Here is a 24,981-nt window from a genome sequence, read left to right on the forward strand (position 1 = left end):
ACCTACACAACTTTACATGCATCTTAAATGCATGGTTTTAATGCTATTTGTTTCTTTGTTTCTTAAAATATATACATATTTTCTTGTATTTTATTCATAAATTGTATTTCTTGTAAGAGAGCTGTCTTGCTCCGTCTGTTAGCAAAAAAAAGCAAAAAAAAAAAAACCCACTTAAAATAACTTGTCTGCGGTTTGAGTTTTTTTTTCCTGTGAAACTGTTGCCTCGTCTATTGAAATAACAGATTTTACAACACTCCGAAGAGTCATCAAAGACATGAATATATATTTATGCTATTATTTGCTTTTTTCAGTCTATCATCCAAGCATCCCCAAGTGTTACATTCAATCATTTCAAAAAGATTAGATTTGGGAATTATACAAAAGGTCAATTTTCACTCTGCGCCACAGCACAAAAAAAATATAAAAACTAAAAATGAGAAGCCAACAACACAGTGAGTGTTTTACTCCAGCTCAGTGGTTGATGTACAAAAGGAAAAGAGAAACAAATAAACAGATTTGTACAGATGAAAAATGTCAAATGACCCAGAGATGCACATGTGCACACCCAATCAAACAACTACACATTGGAACACATTAAGGCATGTTGTGAGCTATAAAAAAATAAATTAGTTCAAAATATTAATGTGTGAATAATGAGTTTACATGACTATAAAACGAGAGGTAAAAACAGGAGAAAATATTAAGGTAATATGCTTGTTTTTGTGCTTTCAGAAAGAAAAAAGATGGTGCTGAAGAAGATAAATTAAACAGTTTTGTTGTTTGTAGAGCGGAATATTCATATTATAAGCCGACATAATGCAGTAGCTGCAAATACTCCTGTTCATCACAACCCAAAGGGGTTCTGTTGGATTAGGACCTGGTGACTCCAGACTGAGATGATTTGAGCTTTTTGTGCTGGACCTGCCTATCAGAAGATGGGAATACTGCGGCTATGGTTGCCATACATCGCCTAAAATACAGAGTCACCCCAATTACTAGATAGTTGGTATTTTAATTAAATACACAATGAAGTTTGTCCTGGATTTTTAGGTTGTTTTGATCGCCACATCATCTTGTCCACAACTTGTATGAAAATATACCGTGGATGGAATGGTTTGCTGTGGTGTAAAGTTCAAGTGATTGGGTGAGATGTTTAGTTTTTGAGCCAATTAGAGCCAGAGGAGGGTGAATTTGTTAGGTAGCGTTCCGCTGGAAAGTAAAGTGGCCCCAACACACCCTATCCCCAATCCAGCGTCTGAAAAGGGGTGAAATTACCATCACGCCATCCTTTGTAGTTATCAAGTATCATTGTTATTGAATTTTCTCTAAAGTATATTGTGAAGTTTTTTTCAGATACACATTATCAAAACAGGTTTCAGCAACCATTACCATTTTATAGCTGTCATTTTTCATTCAGTTTAAATTCAACTTCACTGGGGTTACTGCATTTCAAATACAAAACCCTTGAGGTGTTTATTATTTTTCTGCTTAAAGTGTGGCAGACCTTAATGCAATCAGAAAAGGATGGACATGGTCAGAGACAATGCTTGGGCAGGCTGTGGTGTTTAAACTTCAGTCGGTATCAAGGGGCCCAAAATGGGCAAAGTAAATATGTTCCACATTATTACACCGCCAGCAGCAGCCTGAACTGTTGATACAAGGCAGGATGGATCCATGCTTTCATGCTGTGAACCTTAGTCCTTAGCTGATTAGATTAGCACCCAGTCTGGTTTTCTGCCGTTACAGCTATGCTGCCTTAGATTGTGTGGTGTTGTGGGTTTAAATATTGTATTTCTCACACCTTGGAAGTAACAACTGGTTAATAGAGCTACTGTTGCCTTTTTATTGTCTCAAACCTGCATGACCATTCTCCTCTGGCCTCTGAGGTCAACACAAACATCAAAAATGAATCCACACACCTTCTTCTCTCTCAGGATAGTTTATTCTCTGTAAACCTAAGAGATGGTATTGCATATAAATTCCAGTAGATAATCAGTTTCTGAAACACTCTGACCAAATGCACTGAGCTGCTGCCGTGCGATTGGCTGATTGTTTATTTGTGTTAACTCGCACTTAAACACGTGGTCCTAATAAAGTGGCCGGCGAGTGTTTATCAGTAGTTTATTTCCCTGATCTCAGCCTGGCATCCCTTATCAAACATAAGATGCAATACTTTCTTCCTCCTCAGCACACGGAAGCCAATTAGATGACTCTTATTAATGTCGTCGTCCCTTTTGAACACAGTCAATCATGCATGGAGTGGCAGGGGGACGGAGATTAGGCGTCATGAGCATACACATCCTGCAACATGTCAAGGCGTTGGGGATGTTGTTGTTTTTTTCAACAATGGAGAGGACAAGTCACAAAGATGCTGTATGGGTACAGTTGACTTACAAACTGGTTGTCATGGTGGTTATTAAGCATTAAGTAATAATTTCTTTGTGACATCAACTTTTCTAGAAGGTTATTTCCATAGTGAACATGCCATTGAGCTATTTATTTGGCAAACTAAGTAAAGACCTCAAATAAAATTCCCCCTTAGAAGCGCGGTCGTATGTGGCTACGCAACGGGCATGTTTATATGCACCATTCGCTCGCAGTGTTGGTATGAAGCAAGGTGACAAGTGAAGGCAAGACCACCCGCAGGGCATTGAGATCTCACACACACTCACACATGCAGAGCTTCGGGGTACAGCGGAGAGAGAAGCATATTAAATCAGGCTCACATCAAGTGTAGCACTCGCTCAAACACACATGGCATGCTTACAAACATGCCAGGGGAAACACAGACACAGTCTCAGAGCAGGGTGGTCTAACGAGCCTCTGGTGATTCAGGACAGATTCGGGACACTTTGGCTTCATTAGTCAGAACAAAGTAGGCCAGATACCTTTAGAACTTAACTCTTCTGTTCCCGTCCTCCTCCTTCCTTCTCAGTATCGCTAACTCTTTTATCCTCGTCGTCCCTTTCTTCTTTTGACCTCCCACTTACTTCTCCTCTGCCTCTCCTCATCTGTTTGATCCTTTCCCTTCTTTTTCAAAGTCCGCTCTTATCTTTTGGAGACACAGGCCCATCTGCAGCAGTCCTGTCCCTCTGTTTGTTCCCCCTCTGATACGTCTCCCTCTCTCCTCAACCTTTTCCTCTCTCGATCTGCGTGGACGCAGACACATGCTGTGAGTTTGATCTGAGACAATTTGCTGCAACATTAATGAAAGCATAAACTTACATGAATATTGATAGGCTATTCTTTTGCATTCTGCACAATCCGGATGGCCTTTAGGCTAACTAGTGAGTCTCACACCAAAGATGGAATATTAAGCTGACAAATATTGCTAATGAATATTCAGTGACGACATGAAATCTGAAATTGACATGGATTCTCATGTCTTCCCCCCTCTGAGTGAGATAATTCTCTGCACTTGCACTGTCGCACATACTGTGGGTTACGGCGTGTCCAAAAGGGATTTTTCTGCTTGCAGAATCTCTTTAGCCCAACAGGCGTGGATGAGCCATTGCGTCATGATCCTTTTGCCTGTGTCACTGTCTTGATTGAGCTGATAGCTTTTCATCGTCTGTGTTAGACATTCTGCTCTGCTGCTTTATTCTCAGAGGTTTTCGAAACAATAACATATTCTTGGTATTTTGTCTCATTTACTTTATAAAAAAATAAAAAACTTGGTCCCCAGAAAACAACCTTGGTAGAAAGGAAGTCGTTTTTGGATGTACCTTGAGCATACAGTTTATATTTTTTGTTTATATTTTTTATATATAGTTTGTATCTCAAACTCGTTACATCTCATAAATCAGTGCTCACTATTATAGTCAGATTTTGCATTCATATGCATTGATGAAATCAGACAACCTTTGTGGGGAAAAAGAATTAAAGGAAATTTCCACTTTCAACTTCTTTACGGAAACACTCGTCAAAGCCCTTTTTACAAGAGTTTAACCGGCGGTGACACAAGGATTTTTCTTTTCAGCATTTATATTCTGCCACAAGCAAATGAAAGCAAAGATTTTCTTTTGATTCTAGGTACACATCTCCTTACAATTTGTAGCTGTGGATGTCGCTTTCAAACCATAACTACTGTGTAACAATCGGTTGCTAAAGTTGTTTTCGATCTCAATCTGGACTCTGCTGTTGAGGTGGAAAGAAATCTGTGTTCCTGCGGGATGCAAACAGCGTCTGGCGACATAAACCTAATCAGCGGCCCGGTTTTAGACCCCATAGTGGACATGCAAACAAGGAAAGGCCCGAGTTCAGGAATCTATATTTGAAATGTGTGTTTAGAATTTGTTTCAAATCAAATCAAGTTATTTATATTTTGCCAATTTACAACACGTCATCTCAAGGCACTTTACAGAATCAAGAAGTAGCTGTTATACTTCTAAAAAACATAGCACTATACCTGAGTGTTTATTTGTTGTTGTTCTCATTGAACAATTATATGCATGTCCAATTTGTGTTAATACGTGGGTAATTTGGTCATTCAGTTATACCAAATCAACTGCATGCAGGTATTGACTGTTGGGTTTGTTTATTTTCTATGACTATATTAAACTTCCTTGTAAATTAACCACATTTTTTTAAATCTACTCCACCATTTTACAGTGTAATCGGGTACACGTTATATGTGGAGCAGAAATGTGCTCCCTCTGTACCCATATATTTGACTATGTAAGTAAAAACAGAAATTGCATCGGCTTGACTAGGATTTTACTTTCCAATGGACAAAAGGGCTATGATGAATGATGAAAAACCGGGAAAGAACAAAGAAAACTCTGCTGAATATATGCAGAGCAGGAAGATTAATTTTAGTGAATAGATCAGACGCAATCTGTGACAATGGCCTGGCACGGATCTGGGCGGAAATCAGAAGGGAGCAAAGAGGACAGTTCTTTAAAAGAAAACATAAAGTCAGATAAACCAAAGTGCAGGAAGTAGAGAAACAAAGCAAAACATAAATTTATAAGTTGGCAAGTAAAAGAATCAGCTAGTTATCTCCACTGTCATGCAGTTTATCTGAGCTTAGTTCAAGAAGATGTTCTTTAATTCAAACTACAGCATGAGCCAAAAATAAGATATGATTCTTTGCAATTCAATAGAGTGCTGTGAGTTTCTAAAAAGAAATTGAATCACAAATGGACCACAGGGAGTAATTTTACTTTAGATTATCCAAGTCTTACCATATACCTTCAAATAATACTAAACGAAAATATATTTGGTTTTCTCACCAGCATATACGGCAAAAATAAATGTTTATAGGCTGTAATATAGCTTTCCCTGTTTGACATTGACAAGAAGTAAATCGTCTCACCAGAAATGCCTGTTGCTGCCTTTGCTGCTGCAGGTCAACCTGGTCTCTTTGCAGCAGGGAGATTTATTTTCTAATAATGAAATTGAACTAAACCAGATCCAGACCTGGCCTCAAACGAATTCCTCTTTCCCTCTCTACAGTTACATTTTAATAACAATTTACTTTTAAATAAGTTTTCTCTGAAACACTGAACAGAGAGCAGCTTTGTTTTTAATCAAAAAGGTTATATTTAGTAACTACTGTTTTTAAGTATTATTGGATCCTTGCACTGCGAAGTTTAAATGGAGGTGGGGACAGGAGAAAACATTATGTAATGAATGACTTTCTAGTGACTGCGGATACCCACTGCTTTTTATTATCTCTTTATTTAAACCACTAAAATTGTTTAAATTGAACAATTATTTTAGATTAGCTTTCTCTTACAGGCAAGTACCTCTTTTTGGTGTAAAGATAAAATGAGTTTTTAGTTTATCATAAATTTTGCTCACCAGACACATTTTAATCACTTTGGTCCGATCCAGTGTGATCTTAAACTTTTTATGCCAGAACATTGGGGCCTATCGGTGAATCTACACAGTTATATATTTATTTAGATGAGTGTCTATGTTTTCTGTACTGTTTAGTTTTCTTTCCTATAAAGCAATTCTGAAGCAAAATAATGATATTTCATTTGGCTGTTCTTACAATCAGATGCCGATCATTTTCACTATAACTCACTATAACTACTCCTTACTAAGTCAAACCTTGATTTGATGTGACATCTCGGCTAAATTTTGACACCAAGTATAAGTTATTTTGGATGAATAAGAATAAATATGCATTTACAGGTTTATAAAAAATGCTCTGCTCTTGTTTTGTTTTTATGCAGGTTCAGCTAAAGATCTCCATCCCAGGTGATTTAGTTTTTGGCCACTCCATCTGCTTGTGCAACTGATTCTTATTTAAGTGTAACCTTTTTATTTATCAGTTGATGGGGCTTAAAATGGGCCAGTGCCGAAACAATGACAACGCCAATGCTGAATGTAGGCTAATGATCTCTGTGGCTTTTATGTGGGGGAAGATCCAATTATTCTGCACAAAAATAGATAATTAAAACATAATTAGAGCAAAATAACTTTTGCAAACTCATTTTCTTTGTCCAACCCCATTTGGAAAACGTGCCTCATTTAAAAAAAAAAAAAAAAGGGTTTCTGGATTTTTTCCCAGAGTTTTGCCAGACCAACTGTGCTCAGCTTATGCTAGTGGAGTTCCTATAATCATAAGTCATGCTTAACATTTTGTGGACACATTCCTTCGTTGTTTGCATTCCGATTAAATCCTTTTTAGCAGTGATACAGTAAATGAAGCATATATTCTCTCAATGCATGCTTATTTAGCTGCAATGTGTACCAATATTTCACCTTGTTAGTTATGTGCAAATTCATTGATGTACCCTATAGCTGTATGACAACTTAAAGTAACACAAACACTCTATTTAAAAGTTTGAAATTAGAAGTCCAGATACTGGTTCAGAATACATTAATACATGTATGGAAAAACTCTGGAGTTTATGTGTTTTGAGACAGTTGTCAAATGACTGAATGTTTTATTTAAATGACACACAGTCTTTACAAAAAGTCACTTCATTTGGAGACATGACCACAAACCTTGGGTACCTCTCTCAAAGAAATGGCCGCTGAGAAGACTGTTGACATTGTCCTTCATGTTAATTGTCTGTAAAGATAGTCGCTTGCCTGGAGTTAACTGACCAAATGAGGGTTGTTTATTTTTGTAAATGAACGCCCATGCTGTTTTGCGAAAGCCCACACTGCCGGCTCAGAGGACAGACTCACTTAGCTGTGACAAACAGGTACTTGGTAATTTTATGACCTGAGGTGCTGATGCAGCAGAGGAACAGCGGGGGCGTAAATGTGAAATGGGCTGAATTAGGACAAATTAATTGGAGTTGCGTTCGGAGTTGGTAACTGCCATTGCTGATCAGATCAGCTAATCTCCTTCAAAGTAGTTTGTCCCTTGTAATCACACACTTGCAGATACATAATGAAGAACATAATGTCAGACAGCTTTACCTATGAAGAAAAGCCTGTCCAGAAAGCACCAAAGTGATTGTCTGCATCCTTTATATATTAATGGCAGTTTCATTTTTCTAGTTTTAAAGACTTATAGATGTCTTACTTCTGTTACTTTGACATAATGGAAATACTGTACATTAAGCAACGTATTGTCAAAGTGACTAAAAGGAAGGACAAATAATGTTCCCTACTATAACAAATATTTCCATTGTAGCCAAAGTGTTAAATATGTGGATGAAATCTGTCATTAGAAACATCTCTGTCTGTCCCCCTCCTCGTTCTGTCCTAGTGAGTGGATTGCGGGTGCAACGAGGCACTCAGTTGTTTTTAATGTGACGACACAGGTGGCAGCTGCAGCACTCCCATCGGGACGAGCAGACATCTGATGGAAAAAAACGTGCCTTTTTTTTTTTCTTCTTCCTGGAAACCTCCCCTCTTCTTCTCTGTTCTCTTTGCCCATCGTTTTTCAATCTCTTCTTCTCCCTTACCCCCACCTTTCACATCTCCAGTAGTGTGTCAGCCCACCTGGGCTGTCACACAGAACAAGATGAGAAATGGGAAAGCAGCTCATCAGCTGCACCAACTGACAGGAAAGTAGGTGTGTGGTTGTGTGTGTTTGTGTAGGTGAAGGCGTATCTATATTTGTCATGCCTATATGTGAAAAAGTAATAATTGGCATTTAAAGTTGATGCATACCAGAGTGTTCTGTATGGGTATATAAGGATGTTTATGCTTGAACATATAGATATTGACCGAATGCAGCATGACTGAACTGCTCGGGTTCAGACTGTTTTGAAGAACGCCGCCATTGTTTTAATAAAGAACAAAACATACAAAAACCTTTGATCGGAGAATGAGAACAATCAAATTACCAGCAAGCTGTTGTATACATGGGTGCACACAGAGTCGAGAGTGGAAACCTATTTAGTGCAGAGACATCAATGCTTTGCACAAAAGTGGATTCAGGTTACAATTGTATGTGAAATCTACTTAATACAGGTACATTTTCTTTACTTTTTACAACTCCTGTTTGCTTTTAGTGTTAACTCGACAATAAGACCCTCAATTGTGTCAGTGCTGACATTATATAAACATGTGTGTGTGGCCATCTTGGCTCACAGTTAATCTGCTCCCCTACATGTCACCCAAGCTTCAACATTTGTTGGCCTACTTGTATTCCCTGCCCACATACTGGCTTGATTCCCCTGGCATTTTGGATGCAAGATAGCTCCTTTTTATCCCCTCCAAAGTTTAGGATGAAGACAGTAAAATGAGTCAGTTCTTTTCACCTTCCCTTATCCACTGTATTCCTATAACCCATGACGCTTTATGTAAATTGAGTTAATAACTTCCAGATCAGCAGCAATACCTTCCTTCTCCATCTTAGTGAACAAAGTAGAATGACATGGTGTACTTGTTGTTGCTAGACAGGCTGGTCTGAATATTTCAGACAATGCTGATCTATTGGGATTTGCACACACAGCCATCTCTTGGGTGTGAACTGAACTGAAATGGTTCTAAGAAGGAAATATTCAGTGAGCAGCAGTAGACAAAAATACCCTCTGGATGTCAGATGAGACTGGGCAGACTTATTCAAGATGATAGAAAGGCAATGGTGGGTTACATAGCTAAAGTATCTGGGATCTATCTCTGGACCGACATTATGTTGAACCTTGAATCAGGTCCAAAATACTAGACCGTAGACACTACTTTCAATCAATCAACTGAAATCTAAGGATACAATACAGAGTCACCAAAACTGGAAAATAAGAGACATTGTCTTTCCAAGCATCGTTCATCTCAATTTAAGCTGCAACATTCAAATGGTAGGGTCAGAATTGAGCAAAAACTGCTGGTGTAATGATGATGGGGATATTTTCATAGCACACCTTGGACCCCTTAATACCAACTGAGCATTGTTTAAACACCACAGTCTACCTCTGCATTTTTGTTAACTACATTCATTCCTGTGTAACCAGAAGGTACCCATCTTCTGATAACTGCTTTCACCATTACAGTGTACCATGTTACAATGCTCCAGGCATCTCAAACTGGTTTCTTAAACATGATTATTTGTTCCCCATACTCCAATGGCCTCCACTGAGACTAGATCTCTATCCAGAAGAGCACCTTTAGGAGGTGGCAGAATGGCAGACTTTACTGTACACCCCACAAACCGAGTGCTGCTATTGTGTGATTATGGACCAAAATGTCTGACATCTTTTTGAAACCTATACCATGAATGATAATGGTAGTTTTTAAGGCAAATGGGGATGCAAGGTGTATCCAATAAAATGCCTGGTGATTGTATATAGCTGTATGTGAGCCATCTTGCATTTTGTGCTTTGAGAACCTTAGTATACTCACCTTTGTCTTACCAATAAGCTGGATGTTGGCTACTTGGATTGCTGGTAGTTGTTTAAAAATGTTCTAATTGTACGAACAGTTCAGATCCATCCATGTTTTCTGCAAAAAGTAGTAAAGTTCTTAAAACATGCGTGCCGACAGTCTCAAGTTATGTAATAGATAAATATGCACCAGTGAAGTCACCACACGTTTGATTTAAATATGCAGATTTTTTTCCTGCTTTCAGTGTGACGGCTGCTTTTGTTGGTTTTTCCTAGTTTCTGTTTGTAGCCAGTTTCAGCTTCAGACTTCACAGCATGATGTTGCACACTGCACATACCATTTATGCACAGTCTTGTAAAGTGGTTTGTCCTCACACATAAGTGCCACAGATTCTACAGTTTGAGTTTTCCCACATGATGTATCAGGCTTACAGCCTGTACCGCGCTGTCATAACTTTATTCTTCATTGTTTTCTCTGCTGTCAGTCCAGGGATCTATCTTGTCAAACTGTCAAGCCGTTATACTTCATTGCTGTCTTTGATCTCATATTTCTTGTATGCATTCATCAGTTGCAAAATGCTGTATATAGTGACATTGATCAAACCAAACCTGGGTATGTAGTTACAGCTAAGAGTAAACAGAACTGCAATGCAGCTGACTGATCAGACCTCTGTGTACTAAATTGTTCAACTAAATAGTACCAACCTAATGTGTCTTTGATTGATGTGACTTGGAATATAAAATTAAGTGCACATTTCAATATAGAGCTCGAATGCTAACATCATACAACATACTCTTCGTTGGATTAAGCAAATATTTTATGCTTAGGTTTTGAAAAAAAAAAATAGTTCATAATCTCAATATCAAGAAGAAAATAAATGTGTTCTATTATTTTTCCAAGTAAATTAATTAAGCAACATTGCTGATCCTTTACTGTTGCTCTGCCAATATTTTGAGTTTGTTCATCTGGGAGAAGTTTCTTGTCTACATCGAAAAACTGCAAGCAGAGTTTTGGAGAAGATTATTTTTCTTATTTTTTTTTTTTGCTAGAAGTCCTTAGCAGATAAGATGCACTGAACATATTCAGCCTGAAGACTCTTCAGGAATATAAACTCGCCGTCCTTCAGACATTCCTTGGGAGGATGGCGCATTTTTGCAGGGTGACACTCCACAGTCGGAATAAGATAGCATGTTTACATTTTTTTCCCCCCATTGTTGTTTGACGAGGTGCCAATGCAGGACATGTTTATGGCCACACCAGGGGAATAGATTAAGTGACATCCGGGTGTCAAAGTTGAAAAGTTTAGACATTGCTAAGACCTGCAGTCAGATGATTAGTGAGAGCCTTCAAACAGTTCAGGGAATTTAGGATTTACTGTAAAAGCTTTGGGCTTTAAAGGAGAACAATACCACAGTGACAGTCCTGTTACCTAAGGTGGGGCTGATAGAAAACAGTTCGCACAGTGGTTCCCTTATTAAGGTGAAATAACCTCAGGCCTTCTGCCAGGTCTCGAGTAGATCAAAGAAATGCCAAGCCATGGAAATGGAAGGAGTCCAGCGCAGTGTGTGGTATTCCTACTCATAACACCTGCTATCAAACAGTGTTTTATACACAGCATAACTCAAGAACTTGGTGTTCTAGTCTTTGGTACTCAAATTGTATTTAACTGTAGTTCAATTCAAGTTAACACCAATAAAAGAAAAATAGTCTGATATTGTAGGAGAGTATTGTGGAGATTTACTTTGACCATAAGTGACAGAGAAATGTATTAGGCTTTGAAAAACGATGTGAATAGATCACAGCTTTTGCAATAATTAGACAACACCAGCGGGTGCCATGTTGACACAAGCGGAGCAGCCAGGGGCAGCAATCAATCCAGATACTGTGCAGCTGAAGTGCACAGAGAGAGAGAGGGTTGTCCTCCTTAACCGCTACGGAGCTAAAAATCACTTGGATGCAGTTCAGGCAAAGCATTGTTGTGTTCATTAACCAAGCCATTTAAGATCACTTTCCATTTAGGCTGGACTAGAAAACCATATTAGCTAAAATTACCAGCAGCAACAATATCATTCTCAGTAGGAGAAAAAGAGTTATACAAATAGTTTTGAAAAGATATTTCTGCTACAAGCAAAGTTTTTTTTAAACTGTTGCCCATAAACTTTGTCCTATTTTCTCTTTTTACAGTGTTTAATTTTTGCTGTGATATGTTTGAAAGGGATCAATACAATTTTGAGCATATAAGTACTATATTTAAGCATATATGCGCTCAGAGCCTTTCTCAGCTATCACAAAGCGGGGCACATCCTTGGACATATCTCTAGTGTGCCACAGGGCTAACAGGGACACACAATACAAACAACAATGCACATACTCCTTCAGTCACTTTAGAATCACAAATAAAATGTTTGAAATGTGGATGAAAAAAGTAAGAATAGATAAAACTTTAATGAGAACAATGAAAGCTTTGTTTTTTTTGCTGGGAGACGGAAGACCTAACTATCACGCCACCCTCCTGCTCTGACATGTATGGTTGAACGATCATCTAAAAAGATGTTCCACATACAGTTAAGCCCAAAATAATTCATATCCCTGGCAGAGTTAGATTTTAAAATATTGTCATTCTACCAAGACGTTTGTTTCTGATAGGAAGTCAGGCAGGCATCTCTCAAATAAATAGAAAATTTAATGAAAACTGGAATCTCTGAAATTATTTAAAGCCTTCTTAATAATCATTGGGTAATCGTCATTGCCTTTATAGCAGTCCAACTCTAATTTGCATTTCCTGACCAGCCTCTTGCACGTTTGGGTTGTTATTTCGATCCCTTTTCTTTGGTGATGAGTCTCAATTCTTTGAGGATGGAAGGCCTCTTTGCTATCACCCTAATCTAAAATTCCCCCCACAGATTCTCAATCAGATTAAAATCAGTACTCTCACTTAAAAAAACTAACTTAAAAAGTCAGGCAGGGGTATGAATAGTATTGAACTTCACTGTATGCTCTTGAATAAAGATCCCTTCTCTTTGTTGGATTCCTTGGGGACAAAAATTGATGTCAGATCTGTCTTTTCTATGTCCATCTTGTAGCTGTCTCTCTTATAGTGATGCTAACACTGTCATACTTTCTGTCTCTCTACTTGTCTCTCTTCATCTCAGACTCTAGCTTTCTAATTATCTCTTTCTTTCATCTTGTGTAACTTTGGGTCTGTGCTGTCACCTTTTACTCTCACTTCGCTCTGCAGTTCCCATCATCTGTCAAGCTATCCGCTCCTTCTTTGTTGTTTTACCTCCGTGTCATCCCCTTGCTTTATTCTTTGACCTGCTCTTTTTTTTCCTTATTATGTTATTTGCCTTCTCCTTCAATCTCATATTCTTTATTCTGCCATTTTTTTGTCATCTAATTTATACATTATTTGTTTTTGTCTCATTTCCTATTGCTCCTACTTCCTTTTATTGCCATATTTGTCACTTGTTCACTCACTTTACATTCTCTCTCCCACTCCACTCACATTTAATTTTGAATGGTATTCGTCCAGCCAGTGGTTGACAAGTTTTTTTTTTTCAACAATTAGGCACATGCACACAGAGTCATGAGGCTTTTGGAGATGGTGGTTGATGAGCTTTCTTAAACTCCTGGACTCTCAGTATCCATGTTCAACAGAGTTGCACAAGAAACCTCATTAGGCCTCCTGGCCACAGCATGATACTGACTATGATACTTCACCATGTATTTTTTTCATTCTGGGTTGAATTTTGAACCCCTGGGTCAGCACACTATTCAACCCCTCCAATCAGAAAAACTGAGTGGGAATTGCTTTTTGTCAGACCCTGGTTTAGCAAACCTAAATCTGGGCTGTGAACACATATTAGGCCATTAGAAAGAGACTTGAAATCTTAACAGATATCCTGATCTTACGCAAGCATTTATTAGTGAAAAAACCCTCCTGTTGCCAGGCAGCATGGTATACACTGTCAATGACACTCACCGCTAAGTTGGATATAGTTATTTTTTGACAGAAAGTACACAAAAGTCAGATATAAACACAAATCCAAGACTTAACTGATATGGTCTCTTTAATGTATTTTCATTCCTTCTTGAGGGCTGCACAGTGGTGCATATGTCATGCAGCAAGAAGGTCCTGGGTTCAAGTCCTACCCTTGCTCTGGGCCTCTCTTCATGGAGTTTGCATGTTCTCCCTGTGCATGCGTGGGTTCTCTCTGGGTACTCCGGCTTCCTCCCACAGTCCAAAAAACACGACTGTTAGGTTAATTGGCCTCTCTAAATTCTCCTTAGGTGTGAGTGTGTGAGAAAATGGTTGTCTGTCACCCATTGACAGCTGGAGATAGGCACCAGCACCCCTCGCGACCCCACAAGGGATAGACATGTTAGAAAATGTATGGATGGATAGATTCCTTCTTGATGTTGATATCATGTTGTGTTTGTAAAATGAAGTTGGCCTAGTGGTTGGCTACTCCTCCTTTTAGACATCCTGCAGTAATTTGCACAATGAATAAACAGAATCGGCCACTTTGGACTCACTTCTTACATAATAGCAATACATTTTATGTTACAAATTAGAAATACAAAATTTGTTTTAATGCACCAAATAGAGGCAAGTGGTTATTGTAATGAACTAGGTTGTGCAGTTAGCATTGTAGCACATTGTTTCACAAAACATCACATCCATCACCAATGTCCAGGATGTCACATCCAACCTTCTGAGACAGTTTGCTGCGTTGAGGGCTGGATTGACTGTTATGTTCGTGTTTTCAATCCATCTTCATTATGTTGGACCCAGATCCACCTAAACTGCCATCAGCAAATGTTGGTGAGGGGGCTATGCATTTCCCCACGTACCCCCACCATTCCCCTGCCTTCTGTTTTTGGTTTTTAGTACATGTCCTCTCTCTTCTCTTTCAGGTTTGGTTCTACTCTCATGGTCAACTTGTGCACTGTTAAAGCTCAAAATAGGCCATTTGTTTATTATACAGTGAAATAAAGAATGTACATTACCAGTTTTGAGTACATAGCATGACATATGACCACAGTTAACTGCAGCATTATATTTAGAGGAAAATCTAAAAATAAAAAAATAGGTAGAACCAAAAATGAAACAAACAAAAAAACACATCACATTCTAAAAGACTAGAGGTGTTTGTGATGAAGAGCGAGGGTGAAATATATACTGTTTGCTGAAAGCTGTTTGTAATGTTAAACCAAGTTTATGCACGTTTTAGGATAGGTTAAAGAATGTTAATAAATGTTTCATATCAGTTTCTATGTGTACTTCCAAACAAATGGCACCTGTTTGCTCTGAGGCAGTTTGGTCACATATAACTGAATTATTTTATTCCTGCATTTTGAGGAAAACTCTACCATATTTATATATTTTAATGTAATTCATAAGTGGGCCAGAAAGTGTCAGATTCTAAAAGACCAAAGCTGTTTCTGACAAGCAGTCAGGTTAAATATTTGCAGTCTGATGCAGGAGAAAAAACAGGAAAGAAAAGCAACATGCTGCCTTGCTCGTTATATAGAAAGATAGCAGGAATTTACCAGAACATGTTACATCCGGGCACTAGTAGGTTTTAATCAATAAGGCTATTTTAGGCTATTCATCAAAAAGCCTTCAACAAGAAGTTCAGGTGGTTCCACTCTATGGTCCCAGGATGTTCTCTTGTTTTTCATACAGAAAATCTGTTCCAAGTTAGAAATAAAAAGGCACTTATAAATGCTCAAGAAATTGCAAAAATCTAAAAATGTATTACATTCTCTTTTAAATTGATTTCTTAGTGACTTCAAGGCAGAAACATCTGACTGTACCTATTTTATCTAATCTCATAGGACATATTTTGCTCTGATTGTTGAAACCTGATCAGTCATAAATTTATACTTCTGACTATTTTGCCCTTACTTGGGGGGAAAAATAGTTTTCATGGTAATGGCATTTCCCCCCCTCGTTAAATAAAAGCTTGAGAAGTTATTACAAATATTGTTGCAAATCAAGATACAAACTTTTGGACCGTGAGCATAACGTACACTAGCGCTAGCTGTTATTAGCTTCATGGACAGCCCGATAACAGGGCCCTGTCGCGGTCTGGGCCCTTTGAGCTGCACCATGCAACGCTCTGCTGCTTGAATGCGTACTGACTCAATGAAACAAACATACATGTGTTCAGTCTTTGCTGTCTATAAGTTAATGTTTCCATTAATTTGGGACAAGTGGGACAGGAGCAGCATATAGTTTTCACAAAGCCTAGAGAGCCCTCTTGTGGCTATATGGCAATGTTTACTCCTTGGTTCATGTTGGTCAATGTGAATTGCCATTTAAAACTGATATATGTCGCATATGTCACTAAAAGAAGCAAGATCGGTCAAATTATGAAAAGAAGTGTAACTTATAGTCAGGAAAATGTGGAATCTTTTATTTTCAAGTTAACTGGTAAAAGGATAACCCATTCCACTGTTTTTATGTTTTGTTGCTTTACGTTAAAATCTACGTCTCTGGACTTGTACAATGAGATTCTCATAGTTTAGGGTTGCCTCGGTACCTTGTTCATGGAACTAGCTCCTGAAAATCATTAGTCCCCTTTGTCTTTGTAACCTATGTTGCTGCTGTGTTTTGGGGGGAAGGCAATGTTTAGGTTATAATTTGAGGAAACACTAGTCTGATGTAAAATTAGGAACATACTGCTGACACTTGCTCAAAGTAATGTTTGTGTGTTTTTATTTTGCAAATATTTAGAGCTTTTTGCTTTGAAAATCCAACTCCCAGAGGGATAGATAGTGACCACAAAAAATACTGCTAAAACTATGCGGTAATGAATACAACATCAGTATTCATGATAAATTTACAGATCGATGTCAACAGAAATATAAAAAGTAAAACTACCGTGTACTTCATTAGTACAATAATCCATGCATTTGCAGGTATAATGTAATATATGCATTTGAATAGTTTTTCTCTTTTATATTATGCAAGTTTGGTCCCATGCACTTAAGGCAGAGCTGTAAAAAACTGTAGGTAAATGGTGGGGAAAAACAGTGTATAGTGCTGACAAAGATTGAGGACTACAACAAAGTCTATATTAAGAGAGTGAAGGAAGGCAATGATCCTGCTACAGGCTGTACAACAGAGACCCACTTCCTAAGCAGTTTGTGTATCGATGAAAACCAGCAAGTTCAAAGTGAAGGCATTCCGGGGCCTTTCAACAACAAACCCGGGCTTAGTTTCACCTTTTGTTTGATTGTATTTGGATGATTTATCCTGTTAACTGCCTTCAGAGACTCTCCAGAGCACACCATGTCTGGGAAAAGTCAATTTTTCACCTCAGAATAAATCGCGGAAAATGCTAGAGCATTCTGGGATTTCATTGGAACTGAAATCCTGTTTCTCTGCTTTATGTATAACTACGTTTATCTTTCACCTACATTGTAGATTTACTCTGATGTTTTGAGTTGCAGAAAGCAGTGCTGGAGAACACTTGCTCAAGGTCCTACTTAAATAACTTTGATAAAGATTTGGCAAGTCTAGAGCCCAGATTGTTTGGCTTTTTTGGTTTGTTTGTTTCTAAATCCATCAATGGTCATTATGGTCGTTCAGAGCCTACGTAGTTAGTGAGATGACAAAGAACAATTTAGATGGTTGATGCTTTCTAAAATAATCTTTTTAATTATTGCCAATTATTAAAACTTAGCATAGAGCCACAAACCTTAATGGATTTTATTGGGATTTTATGTAACTGAAACATCATTGTAATACTTAATTTTTGAGAGAAATAAAAATTATACATGGTTTTGAAAACCTTTTGCGCATAACAATCTGAAAGTGTGGTGAGCCATTGTAACCAGTAGACTTCACTCTGATACTCTTAAATAAAATCTAAGTTCAGCCAATTCCCTTTAGAGGTCACTTAATATTAGATAGGGTCGACTTGGGTGTCATTTTATCTCAATATAAACCCAGCTGTTCTGTGAAGGCCTCCAAGGTCAGTTTACATCAAACGGGTCGGGATAAAATGTTGGAGAAGTTTAAACAGGGTTAGGTTATATAACAATTGCCCAAGCCTTTACCAGAGTGCTGTTTAATCCATTATCAAGAGATGGAAAAAATATGACAGAACTTCAAACCTACAAAGACATGGCCACCCACCTAAACTCACAGGCCAGGCAAGGATTACATTATTCAGAGAGCCAAAAGGTGCTAAAGAGATCAGTAGCTTAGGTAGAAGAATATTTTCACAGGACAACTCCATAAATGAATGTGGTTTGTTTTAATGGAATATAGACAACAAATAAGGTGTAAAAATTCCCATTGCAGTTTATTACAAGCAAATAAACTCCCCAAAAATACATCCATGTTTGTGTAAGCGATGTGACTATTTTGGCAAGATTGCTTTTCTAGTCTTTCTCTTATTCCAAGATCCACATTAGCTTTTAAGTCGAATAATGTTTGGACATGAGATAGGAATAATAACTAACACTAACTCTTACTTTTCTAATCTTAGCAGGAAAGATTTGTTTTTTAAGCTTATTTTATAGATTGTATTATTTTTAGAAGTTAACTCAAGCTGAGCCGGTCACAAGTTGTAGTTCGATGCAACCACGGATCATACATTTGTTTCTTATCTAAAACAAATGACAGCAACCATTATACAAGGAAGGTTTTTAAGGAGTTATTTAATGCAAATTTGTCCATGGCCCCATTGCTGTGTTCTTCACGACCCAATAAAAACTAACTCTGCAGGAGAGGAGCCCCATCAATACTCTGATTTACCATGGTCTAGAGGGGTGTGTGGGTGTGTCCGTGTGTGTGTGTGTGTGTGTATATTCATAGGACCAAGTGTGAGACAGTTACTCTCCAGAGTGTTTACACACACACACACACACACACACACACACACACACACACACACACACACACACACTGGCCAAGAGGCAGCCTGGTTGCCGCAGAGCGTGTACTTGAGAAAGGACACCTGAGTTTGTAAATCAGTCTTGTTCTCTTTTTTTCTCCACTCTCTGCTGTCCGCTCTAGTTTTAGAGTCATTTCTCTTTATCTGTGTTTTTAATCCCTTTCTCCTTTCTTTAGCCTGTGTTTTTGCCTTTTCTTCCTCTGTTGCCCATGTTTTGCGTATTTCTCTTTTTACTTGACCTTTACCTCTTGTACCTGTGTATTTTGCACCCACATATACTCACGTCTCAGGATTTTACTACCTTGATTTTATTTGATCAAACAACGATAATTTGTGGTGACGTTTTAGTTCTTTTTTCCTGGTGGACCAAAACGTCCCTTTGATAGACAACATACGTTTCCTCAATTAGTTCTTAATGCAGTCTCCAGCAATTGTTTTTTTTTTCTTTCAAAGCTCTCTGCCAACACGTTTCTCACTATTCGTGCCTTACCTTCTGTTGTTTTCTCAGATGTCTAAGGGTGGAAAAACATTCAAGTTTTTTTTCTCTAAGATTAGCGATTTAGCCCTAATTAAGCCACCCCACATACATCGACAAGTCCATAGAACATATTCAACACTGTAGCAATTCCCCCATGTTTCCTTCACAGCGCCCCATGTTGAAAATTTGGCTTGTGCGGTAATTCTCACTCCTCTCAATTAGATCAAGGAATGTGCAAGACGTGTTGTACTGTTTATCCACCCATTAAAGCCCATTAGAACGGATGCACTCCCCAAGCTCTTTAAGTACACTGCAAAAATAGACCTAAAAATAAGACATTTTTTCTTGAAATTAAAAGTATTTTTCCTTGATTTGAGCAGGTAAATAGGACTATTTGCCAATGGAATAAGATTTTTGCACTTAAAATAGGAAAAATTCATCTCCATTGTCTTATTTCAAGTGCTGTTTATCTAATTATCTTATTTTAGGGGTAAAAATACTCATTCCATTGGCAAATAGTCTTATTTACCTGCTCAAATCAAGGGCAAATACATTCATTTCAGGAAAATTTTACTTATTTTTAGTTCTCTTTTTGCAGTGTAAGCTGTATGGACAACGACAGTGATGTTTTGGCAGAGTGTTGTGTGAAAACATTCGGCAGCTTAGCTGCTAGAGGGCTGATTTTTAAGCTTCCGTTCACATTTTTATTTATTTAAAGCAAATGTGCACGTCAATTAGTTTTAAGTAAATAAAAACGAGAAATGTGATATAGTGTATGGGACTGACATACTTAATTTATAGGAGAGTTTAACTCCTTTTTTAAGATGACCTACAGTGTTTTATGTGTATTTGCTTCAATAACACCAGGTCTTTGGAAAAGTTCAGTAATATGCAGTTTTTACCTACCTTTTTCTTTTCATTTTAATGCAGCCGCTAAAGGTTTTATGACAAACACAAGCAAACAAAAAGGCATAATGTTAACCACAGCTTCTCCAGACTCTTTCATGCCTGTCACATGAGCTCAGTGAGAACCTGCTCTCATCTGTGAGAAGAACAGGGCGCTAGTACCAAACCTACCAATTGTTGTGTTCACTGGAAAAGGCCAGTCAGGATCCATAGTGCTGGTCAACGAGCACAGGGCCGGCTGGACGACATGCGGCCCAAAGGCCACCCACATGAAGTCTGTTTCTAAAGGTTTAGTCAGACATTCATGCCAGTGGTCTGCTGGAGGTCAATTTTTAGGCCTGTGGTAGTACTAATTTTGTTCCTCTTTGCAAAAAGGAGCAGATACTGGTCCTGCTGATGTATTAAGGACCTCAGATGGCCCTGTGCAGCTGTCCTTTGTGGCCTGCTGGAGGTCATTTTGCAGGACTCTGGCAGTGCTCCTCCTTGCACAAAGGCTGAGGTAGTGGTCCTGCTGCAGAGTTGTTACCCTCCTACAGCCTCCTCCACGTCTCCTTATGTACTGGCTTGTCTCCTGGTAGCGCCCCCATACTCTGGACACTACGCTGACAGACACATCAAATGTTCTTGCCCCAGTTCACATTGATGTGCCATCCTGGATGAGTTGCACTACCTGAGCCACTTGTGTGGGTTGTAGACTCCGTTTCATGCTACCACTAGAGTGAAAGCAGTGCCAAAAAGCACAAGAACTGAGAAGTGGTCTGTGGTCCCGAACCTGCAGAACCTGAAGGCCTTGGAGCTTGAGGGTTCTTCTTAGGATCTTAGCTCAGATTGCGCTCTTCTGGACTGAGATATCTGATGGGTTCTCCAGGTATCTGTTGGAGCCACTTCTCCAGAGTAGAGGTTACAGCCCAGAGTGCTCCAATGTCTTCACCTTAGAGGCTCTTTCTAGTTCTTCCCTGAGCCCTTGGTATTTCTCCAGTTTCTGGTGCTCTTTTTTGTCCTGCTGTTTTCATCATTTGGGATGGTCATTTCGATCACAACGGCTTTTCTTGGCTGCTTATCAATGATCAAAATGTTCGGTTGGTTGACCATTACCATTTTGTCTGTTTGTATCTGAAAGTCCCACAGGATCTTAGCTCTCACTCCCATTGTGACCTTGGGGTCGCCAGTTGTTTTCTGAACAGATGTTTATGTGCTCTAAACCAGCCACTTGGTTATGGTGTTCCATGTATTCCTTCCCTGCTACTATCTTACACCCTGCAGTGAGATGCTGGATGGTTTCTGTGGCCTCTTTGCATAGCCTGCACCTGGGATCTTGCCTGTTACGGTAGATCTGTGCCTCTATTGCTCTGGTGCTCAAGGCCTGCTCCTGTGCTGCCATGATCAGTGCTTCAGTACTGTCCTTCAGTCCAGCACTCTCTAGCCATTGGTAGGGTTTGGTCATATCAGCCACTTCAGCTATCTGTCGTTGGTACATCCAATGCAGGTTTTTTTTTTTCCTCCCACGATGGTTCCTTCAGTTCCTTTTCTTCCAGCTTCCATTGTCTGTGACATTGAGTGAGCGCTTCATCCCTTGGAGCTAGCTTCCTGATATATTCTTGGAGCTTAGATGGTAGCTCTGATGCTCACTAGGCCTCTACCTCCTTCTTTGCACTTAGTGTATAGTCTGAGGATACTGGATTTGGGGTGGAATCCCCCATGCATAGTGAGTAGCTTTCACGTCTTACATCAGTGGTCTGTATTTCCTCCTTTGGCCAATTTATTACCCCAGCAGGGTATCTGATTACTGGCAAGGCACAGCTGTTGATTGCTCGGACCTTGTTCTTACCGTTGAGTTGACTTCTCAGAACTTGCCTTACTTGTTGCAGGTATCTGGCTGTTGCTGCTTTCCTTGTGGCCTCTTCATGGTTGCCATTTGCTTGTGGTACTCCAAGGTACTTATAGCTCTCTTCGACATCTGCTATTCTCCCTCCTGGGAGTGCAATCCTCTCTGTGTGGATTACCTTCCCTCTCTTTGTCACCATCCGGCACACACACACACACACATCTATCTATCTGTCAGTTGTCCTCGTGCCACCATACTGACAAACATATTAAAACAGTAGTACAACAGGTCTTTGAAAAAGAAGAATAACCAAATACTATTATCCAGTATGACTGCTTGAAGACTGAAACTATGTGGTGTAGTTAAGTTATTATCGCCAGTCTGACCTTATAATCAAATATGGCTGCCCAGTAAAAATAGAAATAGAATAATTAAGTTTTCACACCCATAGCTCTGTACAGTCTCATTTGGTAAGCATGTGGCTTTGGTGATTGCAGAAAATGCAGAGAAACCATTAGCTTGCATATCTAAGTCTGGCCCCTGAATATATTATTCATTGGCTCCAGCCGTCTTGCAAAGATTTTTACCTTGCAAACATTTAATACCAAAATTACCTCTGCGCGCTGCTAATGGCAGCCCAGATACCAAATAGTGGTACTTTTACCACATTTTTCAAAACATGCAACCAAAGCATCAGAATCTAGATAAACTAAAAAACTTAAAAAGTAATATTTTTTTTCTGTGTAAAAGAAAATTATGAGTATCTTGTTTTATTTGTGGTCATTGTGTTCCAACGCCCTCTCTTATGCGTTTGCAGGTTGGCAGTGTAAGCTCATAGCAGTGCAGTTGTTGTACTGTATGTACTCAGTTAGCTGTGTGCTGGCTAATTACATTTCCGCTGACAGGCTCAACACGGTGTTTCGTTTTATATTAATTTGCAGTCCTGGGCGCATGGAAACACAATGAAAGCACATGGGCATCATGTTGCCCTCTCACACACCGCGAGCCTATATGGATTACACAGACACATGGTCATGCATATGTACACAGCACACAGGAAAAACACACACAGAAAACCATTGTGTTAGAAAATGTCAAATCCGCTCACTTTCCCTCGAGGTTCTGTGTCAGATGAGATTTTGTTTCTTTGCTGAACACTGCACAGTTGGTCCCGGCGTGATTTCGGGCTGCATGTGTGTAAGATTGAGAGCTACAGAGAGAAGAGGGCAGTGATGAGATATGTTGCATAAGGGGGTGCAGTGGAGTGTGAAAGAGAACAGGTGGCTCCTTTTTCTGCCATCTAGCTTTATGTGCCATCTTCCCTATTGTGTCTCTGTGTGTGTGCGCGCGTGTGTGTGATAAGAGAGTGAGAGCCCATTGCCTTGTGAGTGAGGATTTGAACATACCTTGATAACATATCTCCATAAATGTGCTGCCTTGTCCTGATGCTCTTTGAACGTGTATGTTTGCTCTTTGGAGAGCCACGGTTGGTTTAGAAACAGTTAGATGAGACTGCAGAGCCCCAAAGAGATGGTTCTCCAAATGTCATCCAATTAACAACCGATCGTGAACACGGGACAGAACTCTCTCATGTCGCCCGTCTCTTCATTTTTCTCTGTCTGCCCGTGTTTTGCTCTCGATTAATCCCTTCGCTCTCTCTCCAGAGACGTGTTTGGTGACTAACATTTCAAAAATGGCAGGTTGTGTCACACTGGCTGACAAAAACAGCAGAGAGAGTTGTTCACGGTGAAGTCTCTCTGATATCTGTCTTTTTTTTCCCGTCTTCCTCTCGCAGCTCAGCCTTCCAGGCCGATGGTCAGGACCCGGCAGCAGCAACATCACCCTGGCTCCAAGGGACCGAAGGGTGGCGCGGGGGGTGTCAGCGGCACAAGGAGGGGACCACAATAACCAACACCACCCTTACCACTGTCGGCCCGCCACTGCTGGAGAGCGCCACACTGCCAGGGAGGAGCGCCACCACCAGGGGCCCGGTAACACTGCTGTTAGTCTGGCTTCTGGTTGCTCAAACCTGCCGCTGGGCCAGACCTCACCCACCACACCAGCCCAGCCCAGTGCAAATCAGTCCCCAGGTTCTGGCTCAGCTTCATTTCATTTCTCCAAGCACCCTGAGAGGGTGTCCTCCTCCTCTGAGTCCTTGACTCCAGGAGGAGGGGGAGGTGGAGCGAGTCTGTCCGGAGGGGTAAAGAGAGGAGGCGGGGATCAGCATCCGCCGAGCCTCATCCCCCGTGCGGTCGGGGCCAGCGCCTCTTCAAGCCTCCACAGTCTGGCCAGCAGGGGGAGCCCCACGCAAAACATCTCGTCGTCGGAACGGGCCTCGCCGACACCTCCTACACCTTCGTCAGCTTCCTCCTCCTCCTCCTCCTCCTCCGCATTCACCGGCCGTTTAGGACAACCACCTCGCGGCCCTCTGTCTCTACATAGCTACAGTCGGAAAAACGTCTTCCTCCAGCATTCCCTGCACACGGCCGAACTGCAAGCGCTCACGCAGCGAGACAGCTGAGGATGCCAAAAAAACAACAATCCATCCTGCCATAATCAGCCATATCATCAGCTTAACTTATCGGAAAGGTGAATATTTGAGAGGAAACACTGCTGCTGTTTCTGTCGTTATAGTTGCAACCAAACTTACCCCCCACCCCCTCCCCAAAAAAACAAACAAAAAAAAATCCACCCCTCTCCTTCATCATTTGCGCTTACAATCACTTTTGCAATCCAGACCAGCCCTTGCTTGATTTTACACACACACACACACACACACACACACACACATATACATCAGGCGGCGAGAGTGAAAAAAGGCACTCACCCGTCTATCATCGCTCCCACGTCGTGCCATGCTGACAGTTCAGATGAGCTTACGCCCACAGACACACAAACTCCAAACAAACACAAACGCACTCACCCACACGCAAACTCACACTTTGACACAAAGACGTCGCCTGTGATAGCTCTGCTCGGCCATCTGCACCAACAGCACGGCGGTAAAACTGAATGAAAAGATGAGGTGTCTGCATTGTTAAGGCTCAGTCCATTTTATTTATTTTTTGGCCCGCTTTTTAACAGTGAACCCATTTGCTGCTGAAGAACTTCTGGACTTGACT

The 24,981-nt window shown here is 40.0% G+C and overlaps 1 protein-coding gene across 2 annotated transcripts in view; it reads left to right on the plus strand.

The window, feature by feature from the left end:
* Positions 1–24,520, plus strand: part of ccser1 (coiled-coil serine-rich protein 1) — a 169,273-nt gene extending 144,753 nt beyond the window's left edge. The window contains exon 11 of one of the 2 annotated variants that reach the window (XM_012857089.3): positions 23,655–24,520. In XM_012857089.3, coding sequence (XP_012712543.2) covers positions 23,655–24,380 — 726 coding nt within the window. In that variant the 3' untranslated portion in view covers positions 24,381–24,520. The remainder of the gene's footprint in view (positions 1–23,654) is intronic. The other variant, XM_036143848.1, reaches the window with a different exon arrangement.
* The last annotated feature ends 461 nt before the right edge of the window (positions 24,521–24,981 follow it).

This window comes from Fundulus heteroclitus, chromosome 12 (assembly GCF_011125445.2).
Source record: "Fundulus heteroclitus isolate FHET01 chromosome 12, MU-UCD_Fhet_4.1, whole genome shotgun sequence".
Taxonomy (NCBI): Eukaryota; Metazoa; Chordata; class Actinopteri; order Cyprinodontiformes; family Fundulidae; genus Fundulus; species Fundulus heteroclitus.